This window comes from Nansenia antarctica (genome assembly GCF_963989245.1).
Source record: "Nansenia antarctica genome assembly, chromosome: 10".
Classification (NCBI taxonomy): domain Eukaryota; kingdom Metazoa; phylum Chordata; class Actinopteri; order Argentiniformes; family Microstomatidae; genus Nansenia; species Nansenia antarctica.
In genome coordinates, this window is record NC_137680.1 from 34,276,808 (window position 1) to 34,289,227 (window position 12,420).

The following is a 12,420-nucleotide window of genomic DNA, read 5'->3' on the forward strand; positions in this document are numbered from 1 at the left end:
CTGACTGAGGCACAATATACATATATATATATATATATATATATATATATATATATATATATAATATTACAGTTAAATATACACTCAAATAACAAATAAAACTCCCACCTCAGCAATTATTTTGCAAAAAGATCAGCATATTTGCCTTCTCTGGCAAAATACGACACCTCTCTTGACTTTTTTATTGTCATTTTGACTTTTTTTTTGTTTTGACATAATTGTCTAATGGCACAGATTTATAAACATAAAGTAAACAAATATTGTTTTCACGTCACTTTACCTGAAACTGAACGACACAGCGCGGAGCGAATTCCCTGGTAAAACTTTTCTCTCCCCCCGCTGTCAACGGGAGTCGTCAACCAGGAAGCGGTGCTGAGAGAGCAAGACACGAATCTACCGGCATTTGACTGCCGCTGGACTGAGGAACACCATAGGCACAGCACATCGCCATAATAGCGATAAAGTGCGAAGGATTTTAAGCATTTTGAGCACTTCGCGTTGTTTTCGTCGAGTCGGGTGAAATGCAGCCACACTTTAGAACGCTGCTTCATTAGGGCCTTCGGCATTCTCGGTGACCTCGTAGCTAGGCTAGCTAGCGAAATTCGATAATATTATTATGATTATGATGATGATAATAATAATAATAATAATAATACAATAATACAATCACTAACTATATTACTACACTTACTATAAACTCACTCTTCTTAAGTTCTCAACACAACTGCTCACCTCACTACCACGACACGCACTGATTGGAAATTTAACAGGCGATGTCACGTCACGACTCAAGTCACGTGTGGTTGACTGTTGCATGACACCGGACACAAAAGTACCGAAATGAGGTACCGAAATCTCCTTTGCGATTCGGTACGGGTACATACCGAATGTAAAGTAACCGGTACCTACCGGTACCGATTTTCGGTACCCAACCCTACTCTCAGCTGAGTCTAGTTCACTCATTCACGCTCAGCTGCAGTCTAGTTCACTCATTCACTCTCACCTGAGTCTAGTTCACTCTCAGCTGAGTCTAATTCACTCTCAGCTGAGTCTAGTTCACTCATTCACTCTCAGCTGAGTCTAGTTCACTCATTCACGCTCAGCTGCAGTCTAGTTTTAAAGAGTGTGTGTTTAGTAAAAACTGTGTGTGTAGTAAAGAGGGTGTGTAGTAAAGAGTGTGTGTGTAGTAAAGAGTGTGTGTGTAGTAAAGAGTGTGTGTGTAGTAAAGAGTGTGTGTGTAGTAAAGAGTGTGTAGTAAAGAGTGTGTGTAGTAAAGAGTGTGTGTAGTAAAGAGTGTGTGTAGTAAAGAGTGTGTGTAGTAAAGCGTGTGTAGTAAAGAGTGTGTGTGTAGTAAAGAGTGTGTAGTAAAGAGTGTGTGTAGTAAAGAGTGTGTGTAGTAAAGAGTGTGTGTAGTAAAGAGAGTGTGTAGTAAAGAGAGTGTGTAGTAAAGAGTGTGTGTAGTAAAGAGTGTGTAGTAAAGAGTGTGTGTAGTAAAGAGTGTGTAGTAAAGAGTGTGTAGTAAAGAGTGTGTGTAGTAAAGAGTGTGTGTAGTAAAGAGTGTGTAGTAAAGAGTGTGTTGTAAAGAGTGTGTGTAGTAAAGAGTGTGTAGTAAAGAGTGTGTGTAGTAAAGCGTGTGTAGTATAGTGTGTGTAGTAAAGAGTGTGTGTAGTAAAGAGTGTGTAGTAAAGAGTGTGTGTAGTAAAGAGTGTGTAGTAAAGAGTGTGTAGTAATGAGTGTGTGTAGTAAAGAGTGTGTGTAGTAAAGAGTGTGTGTAGTAAAGCGTGTGTAGTAAAGTGTGTGTAGTAAAGAGTGTGTAGTAAAGAGTGTGTAGTAAAGCGTGTGTAGTAAAGAGTGTAGTAAAGAGTGTGTGTAGTAAAGAGTGTGTGTAGTAAAGAGTGTGTAGTAAAGCGTGTTGTCTCCTAGCTGGACGTCGTGTAAGCAGAAGCAGGCGTTGGGGAAGGCGCGTGCGGCGGAGCTGGGCACGGCCCCGGAGGGGGAGAAGCTGCACAGCGACAGCGGCGTGTTCCTGGACTCACAAAGCCTCCAGGACAACCAGCCCAGCAAAGGTACAATACCCACCTTTACCCTAACACCTTTACCCTAACACCTTTACCTTCCTAACACCTTTACCCTAACACCTTTACCTTCCTAACACCTTTACCTTCCTAACACCTTTACCTTCCTAACACCTTTACCTTCCTAACACCTTTACCTTCCTAACACCTTTACCTTCCTAACACCTTTACCTTCCTAACACCTTTACCCTAACACCTTTACCTTCCTAACACCTTTACCTTCCTAACACCTTTACCTTCCTAACACCTTTACCTTCCTAACACCTTTACCTTCCTAACACCTTTACCTTCCTAACACCTTTACCTTCCTAACACCTTTACCTTCCCAACACCTTTACCCTAACACCTTTACCTTCCTAACACCTTTACCTTCCTAACACCTTTACCTTCCTAACACCTTTACCTTCCTAACACCTTTACCTTCCTAACACCTTTACCTTCCTAACACCTTTACCTTCCTAACACCTTTACCTTCCTAACACCTTTACCCTAACACCTTTACCTTCCTAACACCTTTACCTTCCTAACACCTTTACCTTCCTAACACCTTTACCTTCCTAACACCTTTACCTTCCTAACACCTTTACCTTCCCAACACCTTTACCTTCCTAACACCTTTACCTTCCTAACACCTTTACCTTCCTAACACCTTTACCTTCCTAACACCTTTACCTTCCTAACACCTTTACCCTAACACCTTTACCTTCCTAACACCTTTACCTTCCTAACACCTTTACCTTCCTAACACCTTTACCTTCCTAACACCTTTACCTTCCTAACACCTTTACCTTCCTAACACCTTTACCTTCCTAACACCTTTACCTTCCTAACACCTTTACCTTCCTAACACCTTTACCTTCCTAACACCTTTACCTTCCTAACACCTTTACCTTCCTAACACCTTTACCTTCCTAACACCTTTACCTTCCTAACACCTTTACCTTCCTAACACCTTTACCTTCCTAACACCTTTACCTTCCTAACACCTCTACCTTCCTAACACCTTTACCTTCCTAACACCTTTACCTTCCTAACACCTTTACCTTCCTAACACCTTTACCTTCCTAACACCTTTACCTTCCTAACACCTTTACCTTCCTAACACCTTTACCCTAACACCTTTACCTTCCTAACACCTTTACCTTCCTAACACCTTTACCCTAACACCTTTACCTTCCTAACACCTTTACCTTCCTAACACCTTTACCTTCCTAACACCTTTACCTTCCTAACACCTTTACCCTAACACCTTTACCTTCCTAACACCTTTACCTTCCTAACACCTTTACCTTCCTAACACCTTTACCTTCCTAACACCTTTACCTTCCCAACACCTTTACCTTCCTAACACCTTTACCTTCCTAACACCTTTACCTTCCTAACACCTTTACCTTCCTAACACCTTTACCTTCCTAACACCTTTACCTTCCTAACACCTCTACCTTCCTAACACCTTTACCTTCCTAACACCTTTACCTTCCTAACACCTTTACCTTCCTAACACCTCTACCTTCCTAACACCTTTACCTTCCTAACACCTTTACCTTCCTAACACCTTTACCTTCCTAACACCTTTACCTTCCCAACACCTTTACCTTCCTAACACCTTTACCTTCCTAACACCTTTACCTTCCTAACACCTTTACCTTCCTAACACCTTTACCTTCCCAACACCTTTACCTTCCCAACACCTTTACCTTCCTAACACCTTTACCTTCCTAACACCTTTACCTTCCTAACACCTTTACCTTCCTAACACCTTTACCTTCCTAACACCTTTACCTTCCTAACACCTTTACCTTCCTAACACCTTTACCTTCCTAACACCTTTACCTTCCTAACACCTTTACCTTCCTAACACCTTTACCTTCCTAACACCTTTACCTTCCTAACACCTTTACCTTCCTAACACCTTTACCTTCCTAACACCTTTACCTTCCCAACACCTTTACCCTAACACCTTTACCTTCCTAACACCTTTACCTTCCTAACACCTTTACCTTCCTAACACCTTTACCTTCCTAACACCTTTACCCTAACACCTTTACCTTCCTAACACCTTTACCTTCCTAACACCTTTACCTTCCCAACACCTTTACCTTCCTAACACCTTTACCTTCCCAACACCTTTACCTTCCTAACACCTTTACCTTCCTAACACCTTTACCTTCCTAACACCTTTACCTTCCTAACACCTTTACCTTCCCAACACCTTTACCTTCCCAACACCTTTACCTTCCTAACACCTTTACCTTCCTAACACCTTTACCTTCCTAACACCTCTACCTTCCTAACACATACCTTACCCTAACACCTTTACCTAACACCTTCACCCTAACACCTTCACCCTAACACCTTCACCCTAACACCTTTACGCTAACACCTTTACCCTAACACCTCTACCTTCCTAACACATACCTTACCCTAACACCTTCACCCTAACACCTTTACGCTAACACCTTTACCCTAACACCTCTACCTTCCTAACACATACCTTACCCTAACACCTTCACCCTAACACCTTTACGCTAACACCTTCACCCTAACACCTTACCCTAACACCTTTACCCTAACACAACATAGCCAGAAGCTTACATTTTTGCATGAACAAGAAGAGCTGTAGCTCAAGAGCCAATCAGAAGCCCAAGAAGTTGCTAATGTAACATTAGCATTTCTTAGGATTGACTGTGTTGTTTCCACAGGCAGTAAGAGGGACAGTAAGCAGGACAGCCGTCTGTACGTCAACCTGCCCCCCCACAGAAAGGAGGAGGTGGAGTGTCTGCTGCAGGAGGCGGGGGGGCGGGGCGGCTGGAGGCAGCTAGGCGCCGTGCTGGGCTACGAGTCGGAGCAGCTGGATCTGTTTGGGCACGGAGAGGCCGCCGCGCACACGCTGCTCACACACTGGGCCCAGCAGGAGGGCTCCACCCTGGGGCTGCTGTGTTCGGCGCTCGCCCGCATCGAGAGGCCCGACGTGGCCAGCGCGCTCACCTGCCCGACGCAGGGCGTGTCTGTAGTCTGAGAGGGCCCTAACCCCCCCCACCCAGAGACTAACCCCCCCGCCCAGAGACTAACCCCCCCCACCCAGAGACTAACCCCCCCACCCAGAGACTAACCCCCCCCACCCAGAGACTAACCCCCCCACCCAGAGACTAACCCCCCCACCCAGAGACTAACCCCCCCGCCCAGAGACTAAACCCCCCCACCCAGAGACTACCCCCCCACCCAGAGACTAACCCCCCCCACCCAGAGACTAACCCCCCCCCCAGACCCACCCAGAGACTACCCCCCCACCCAGAGACTAACCCCCCCCCCCCAGACCCACCCAGAGACTAACCCCCCCGCCCAGAGACTACCCCCCCACCCAGAGACTAACCCCCCCCACCCAGAGACTAAGGGATGAATGGAGGAGAGGATGAACGGAGGAGAGGATGATGGGACACGGCCCTCCCCCACCCAGCGGGGCGGTCAGGGACGGGACTTGTGATTGGTCAAGGCCTCCATGACATTTGAACCAATCAGAGGGCGTTCTAAGTGTTGTCGCTGGTTCCTGCCGAGGTTTCCTGTGTTTTCACTTTGTTCCTGATTCCTCAGAGCATCGTCAGCCCAGGGCTGCAGGCTGGGGGTTTATTGGCGGGAACGGGACGAGAATGTACTTCAGCTCGCTCTTACTAAGCAGGCATGGGAATGGAAATTCCAAATCCTATGGAATATGGAATAAAGGCGTTGTTCTTCATCGTCATTGAGAATTTTAAGGTGATAGTAAATATTTTTTATCATAGGTTCATTTTATGTAGAGCTAGAAATGTTTTTGTGTGCATGGAGATGCCGTTGGCCGGGCTGATGTTAGAGGTGGTCAGAGACCTGGAGGAACATTTGGCCCTGAGACATCGGGGAGTCTCCAAGACAGGGGGATGTACTGTACAACCAGAACTCACTCAATTCTCCGTTCATGGAATCTCTCTACGTCTTGGCAGACTCAAGTGTGAACATGGACTGTAGAGAAGCGTGCAGTCCAGATCTATTGACTTCTTCGGCCTCTCTCTCTCTCTCAACAATCCTCCATCTTAATGTGTTAGGAACGGTACTCTCATGTGGCACAGCTCAGGATTTCCTGCCTATTTCGTTTATACTTTTGACCTAAGCCAAAAGACAAAGATGGGATTTCTTCCCTATTTGCTTCCTGACCACGTGAAGTGCTGTCGAAACAAAAAAAACACAGAAAACGTGAGGCTGCTCTCCTTTGGTAGAGAGATCATTCATCTGCTTGAAACGTTCTGATTCGTCCATAATGCTTCTGGTGGCCCATATCCGTACCTTTATGTAACGATGTATCATGTCGTTATGTATGTATGTATGTATGTATGTATGTATCAATCAGTTATTTTGGTCTATATTCTGTTGTGTCTTGATGTGTTTTTGTAAGATTTTATTTCATGTAATAAATACTTTGAAGATTGAGTGAGAAGTCTTAACGGTGCTCTATAAGCTTTCTGCTTGTTATGACAAGTAGGCTGGATGTGGTCCTACCTGAACATAAAAGCAAGCAGCTACCTGTATCAATGTTCATGTTGAGGATAATGGGCTTCTTTCTTCGTCCGTGACCAAATTGACGATATACAGCAGCATACAATTAAATGCAAATGAGTTATGGTCTTACTTAGATCTATTGTAGGGAAACACAAGGAAATGAGTCAAGTGAACCCACGCTTTACTCAACTGCCCCCCCCAGCTCCGGAAGCGCAAATACATATCATCTCATATACAGTACATATCATCTCATATACATCTTGGGCCTCATTTATAGAAAGTACTCAGATCAAATTTTGATCTTACCCGTGTCGTACGTAGAAAACCACGTCAACGTAGTGATTTATACAATTTCAACGTGAGTCAATTTGACCTTGGAAACGATCGTAGCTCTACGTCGAGTATTGACCTTGCGTACGCACATTACCTACTGGTTATGCAGAGTTATTACAGGCATGTCAGCCGCACTGCCTACTGTAATTCATGCAAGTGGCTCGTAATAAAATTAACGATGTTGTTATCAGCCGAGAAAATGAGTTTAATTCAAGATTTAAAAGGAACTGATGTTTATGATTGTATTTCAGTCTTCCTTTATATCCCTCCGGAGCTGTCTATCTCCCCTTCAACATGCCTAGTGCGTTCCACAACGGACCTTGCCCGGCCACGCGCTAAATTATACTGGATTTTCTCTGGTGTCTGGGAGTTTGCAAAATCTCAATACAGCCATATAAGAATAAGACCACCTGATAAGAATAAGACCATTATATTATTACAGTATAAGCAGCACTCGAGTTGAGGGGGGATCGCATCCCCCCAGAAATAAAAACTAAATCGTCCCCCTTCTAAAACGGCCATCCCCTCTTTCCATACTTTGTCATTTTATCAATGAATGTGGTATTACTGCTATTTCAAGGTGCGAGGGGGCACGCACACATGCAATGACATTTTTACCAAGTTACTGACACTGAAGTCACTGACGCTGAGGGGATGATAAAATTGTCCTCATATGATAAAATCCACCACCTCCCCAGATTTTCTTTTACAACTTGAGTACTGAGTATAAGCATGTGCCTGGTTAGTTGTCATGATCAAACGTTACAAATGCAATTTATCGAGAAGCCACCCTTCTCTGCCCTCTCTTTGGGTTCAGAACCCATTTCATGCTACGGGACTAATACTCATCCTGGGGGGGTGGTGTGTTCGCGGCTGGTTAGGGCCGCCGGCACGGAAGAGCTAGCCAGTCAGTCGGCTTTATTGTTTAGGCCTAGCAAGATAGTCGGAACCGGGGCGTCCACTAGGAGTGTCACCCAGCTGCAGCCGTCTATCGGGAAGTGTTGGCCCGCCGTCACACTTCCTCTGTTCCTGCGCCACCGATGGTCAACCAGACGGATTCTTACATATTGAGCCTCATCGGTTGGACGCAGTGCACCGCTCAGACCCCACGGGGGGGTCTCAAATACCCAGCGAGTTACGTGCTCTTTTAATTATTTACTATTCAGCCAATATGTCCAATGTTTGTCTTATTTATAGGCCTATGATTATTTGAATGAGATTAATTTGTACTACTGTATATTTATGGTGATTCATTTATATGTATGGTCCAGTGTGGAAGTTGAATCCTAGGGGCGAATAGCTAGATGTTAGACTTGAGTAGCCTAAGCCAATTTGCATATTTTAGTGTGCCGTGTAGTGGTGAGCACCCGGTCTTGCTGACCGCCCTTTGTAGTGGAGTGGTGTGGTGTCCTATGGCCTCGTGTCGGCCCGTATGGTTATGCTGTGGCTCGATATGAGCGTGCTTCTATGTGTGGCTTTATGAGCGTGCTGTGGCTCCAATAGAGCGTGCTTTTCTTGTACACTGTTGTAATGGTAATTAGGGAAACCAAGTCTAACTTATTGAACTATGCCGTCCTCCGAATTTATGTCCGCCTGATCATCACCCATAATAATAAAGTGGCTTTTATAATACACCTTTCTGGCTGTGTGTTTTGTGCGCTCCCTCTCCTGACAGTTTACCAATACCCCTAAATCAGGGGACCCACGTATTTTATTACAATACAAACCTCATTCACCTGCGTTCATTTTACCTGCGTTGGTATTTATTGAAGGAAGCACGTACGCAACTTTAAACAAGCGCAGCCCGTTTTATAAATAATGCTTACGTCCGTTTAGAAAAATTTGCTTACGTGAAAGTCAAAGATAACGTTCAAGTACTTTTTTTATAAATGAGGCCCCTGGGCTTTTCAAGTTATTCTAGCAGTGTGAATGAGCCATTCCATTGAAAAACGAGTGACTTCAGGATACGTCCAGACTTTGATGAGTCATCGACCGTTCTGCTCTACTCATCCATTCTGTTCTGTTCTCCTCGTTTGACGCTGACGTTTGACGCTGACGCTGAGCCAATCTATCTCGGCGTGACATTGGACAGGACGCTCACGTTTCGCCGACACCTCGAGTCACTGCGCAAGAAGTTAACAGCTCGTGTGGCGTTGATGAGGCGACTGGTTGGCTCGGGCTGGGGCGCCGGCGCAAGGACCTTGCGCACGGCAGCCCTAGCCCTCGTTTATTCAACTAGTGAATACTGCGCCCCAGTATGGTGTCGCAGTGCCCACACCCGCCTCATCGACTCGCCTATAAACGAAGCCTTGCGCATTGTGACAGGATGCCTGCGTCCTACCCCCGTGGACAACCTTCCCATCCTAGCAGGCATCCAGCCCGCAGGCCTCCGCCGCATGGGAGCCACAGCACGTCTCGCCTGCCGGGCCGCGGAGCTTAATAACCATCTGCTCCATGATAGGCTCACTATAACAGCGGAGCCCTCCCGGCGTCTCAAGTCAAGACACCCATTTGTGCCTGCCGCACAGGATCTCAGGCAGCAATGCAGAGATCTCAACATCAGTGCGGCAGGATGGGCGGATTATATGTGGCGCGCGGAGTGGGAGGCTAACACCTCCAAACTCCGCGACCACATCCCAGTCGCCGGCGCTGAGCCCCTCGGGATGGACTTGCCAAGGCTATCCTGGGTGAGGCTCAATCGTCTCCGGACCGGCGTCGGGCGTTTCCGCTCATCAATGCACAGATGGGGCTTGGCCCCAAATGCGTCGTGCGAGTGTGGCGCAGAGGACCAAACCGCAGACCATATTATCCTGGATTGCCCGGTGTACCACCCACCCAACGGGATGCATGGTCTGTCGGTATTAGATGACGAGACGATGACGTGGCTTCTGGAGGGGTGTCCAGAAATATAGCCCGGGTGAGCCCCTCAACCAGGTCTCGGGGTGGTAAAAGGGTAGCCCCTCGGCCCCGAGCCTGGTGGAGTGGAGAGGAAAAACAACTACCCATACGCCGAAGAAGAAGAAGAAGACGGATTGTGCAGTGAGGACGTTTGGGCTTGTGGACATCAACATGTTTGCGTATAGAAACATTTCCGATCCATCACACTTACAGGAAATCCTTCCCCCCCCCCTCCTTCCCCCCCCCCTCCTCCTCCTCCTCCTCCTCCTCCCCCCTCCTCCTCCTCCTCCTCCCCCTCCTCCTCCTTCCCCCCCCCCTCCTCCTCCTCCTTCCCCCCCCCCTCCTCCTCCTCCTCCTTCCCCCCCCCCTCCTCCTCCTCCTTCCCCCCCCCCCTCCTCCTTCCCCCCTCCTCCTCCTCCTCCTTCCCCCCCCCCCTCCTCCTTCCCCCCTCCTCCTCCTCCTCCTCCCCCCCCTCCTCCTCCTCCTCCTCCTCCTTCCCCCCCCTCCTCCTCCTCCTCCTCCTCCTTCCCCCCCCCCCCCCTCCTCCTTCCCCCCCCCCCTCCTCCTCCTTCCCCCCCTCCTCCTCCTCCTTCCCCCCCTCCTCCTCCTCCTCCCCCCTCCTCCTCCTCCTCCTTCCCCCTCCTCCTCCTCCCCCCCCCCCCCTCCTCCTCCTCTGCTCTCAACTGAAATCTGTTAATGATTTCTCTGCCTTCGCTGCTAAGTGGGAGCAGGCCGTCTCTAGCTGTCTGTCTGTCTGACTCTAGCTGTCTGTCTGTCTCTAGCTGTCTGTCTGACTCTAGCTGTCTGTCTGTCTCTAGCTGTCTGTCTGTCTCTAGCTGTCTGTCTGTCTGACTCTAGCTGTCTGTCTGTCTCTAGCTGTCTGTCTGACTCTAGCTGTCTGTCTGTCTCTAGCTCTCTGTCTGTCTCTAGCTCTCTGTCTGTCTGTCTCTAGCTGTCTGTCTGTCTCTAGCTCTCTGTCTGTCTGTCTCTAGCTGTCTGTCTGTCTCTAGCTGTCTGTCTGCCTCTAGCTGTCTGTCTGCCTCTAGCTGTCTGTCTGTCTCTAGCTGTCTGTCTGTCTGCCTCTAGCTGTCTGTCTGTCTCTAGCAGGCTGTCTGTCTCTAGCTGTCTGTCTGTCTCTAACAGGCTGTCTGTCTCCAGCTGTCTGTCTCTAGCTGTCTGTCTGTCTGCCTCTAGCTGTCTGTCTGTCTCTAGCAGGCTGTCTGTCTCTAGCTGTCTGTCTGTCTCTAGCTGTCTGTCTGTCTCTAGCAGGCTGTCTGTCTCCAGCTGTCTGTCTGTCTCCAGCTGTCAGTCTCTAACAGGCTGTCTGTCTCCAGCTGTCTGTCTGTCTCCAGCTGTCTGTCTCTAGCAGGCTGTCTGACTCTAGCTGTCTGTCTGTCTCTAGCTGTCTGTCTGACTCTAGCTGTCTGTCTGTCTCTAGCTCTCTGTCTGTCTCTAGCTCTCTGTCTGTCTGTCTCTAGCTGTCTGTCTGTCTCTAGCTCTCTGTCTGTCTCTAGCTCTCTGTCTGTCTGTCTCTAGCTGTCTGTCTGTCTCTAGCTGTCTGTCTGCCTCTAGCTGTCTGTCTGTCTCTAGCTGTCTGTCTGTCTGCCTCTAGCTGTCTGTCTGTCTCTAGCAGGCTGTCTGTCTCTAGCTGTCTGTCTGTCTCTAACAGGCTGTCTGTCTCTAGCTGTCTGTCTGTCTGCCTCTAGCTGTCTGTCTGTCTCTAGCAGGCTGTCTGTCTCTAGCTGTCTGTCTGTCTCTAGCTGTCTGTCTGTCTCTAGCAGGCTGTCTGTCTCCAGCTGTCTGTCTGTCTCCAGCTGTCTGTCTGTCTCCAGCTGTCAGTCTCTAACAGGCTGTCTGTCTCCAGCTGTCTGTCTGTCTCCAGCTGTCTGTCTCTAGCAGGCTGTCTGTCTCTAGCTGTCTGTCTGTCTCTAGCTGTCTGTCTCTAGCACGTCTCTAGCAGCCTGTCTGTCTCTAGCAGCCTGTCTGTCTCTAGCACGTCTGTAGCTGTCTGTCTGTCTCTAGCTGTCTGTCTGTCTCTAGCAGGCTGTCTGTCTCTAGCACGTCTCTAGCAGCCTGTCTGTCTCTAGCTGTCTGTCTGTCTCTAGCAGCCTGTTTGTCTCTAGCACGTCTGTAGCTGTCTGTCTGTAGCAGCCTGTCTGTCTGTCTATCTCAGGGCCCGGGGCAGCCTAGCATGCCGTCACACGCACGCCAGACGGGACTGCTTAACTGCGGTCTGGAGCGCACAGGCATGGGGCTACGGAATGCACATGCACACAGAGGGGGGGTGGGGGGTTGGGATGGGGTTTGGGATAGGGAGGGAGGGGGGTTGGGGAGGTAGGGGGGTTGGGATGGGGAGGGAGGGAGGGGGGTTGGGGAGGTAGGGCGGATGGGAGGGGGGTTGGGATGGGGTGCTAGCAGGAGGCAGGCTGTCCTCCATCTTTAGAGTCAGGACGCCTCTAATGAAAGCAGTCGATCACTTTGATACCCCTTCACTGGAGCCAGACATCTGGCATGGCACTATGTGTGTGTGTGTGTGCATGTGTGTGCTACAGTGGCGGTGTTGACATGCAGCACACTGTACCAGAAC

The 12,420-nt window shown here is 48.4% G+C and overlaps 1 protein-coding gene across 1 annotated transcript in view; it reads left to right on the forward strand.

The window, feature by feature from the left end:
* The window catches only part of nradd (neurotrophin receptor associated death domain), a gene marked incomplete at both ends in the record, with an annotated part of 30,676 nt that extends 25,582 nt beyond the window's left edge, over positions 1-5,094 (forward strand). The window contains 2 exons of the mRNA XM_080541237.1: positions 1,924-2,066; positions 4,778-5,094. Of these exons, the coding sequence (XP_080397363.1) occupies positions 1,924-2,066; positions 4,778-5,094 (460 nt within the window). The remainder of the gene's footprint in view (positions 1-1,923; positions 2,067-4,777) is intronic.
* Between the last annotated feature and the right edge of the window lie 7,326 nt (positions 5,095-12,420).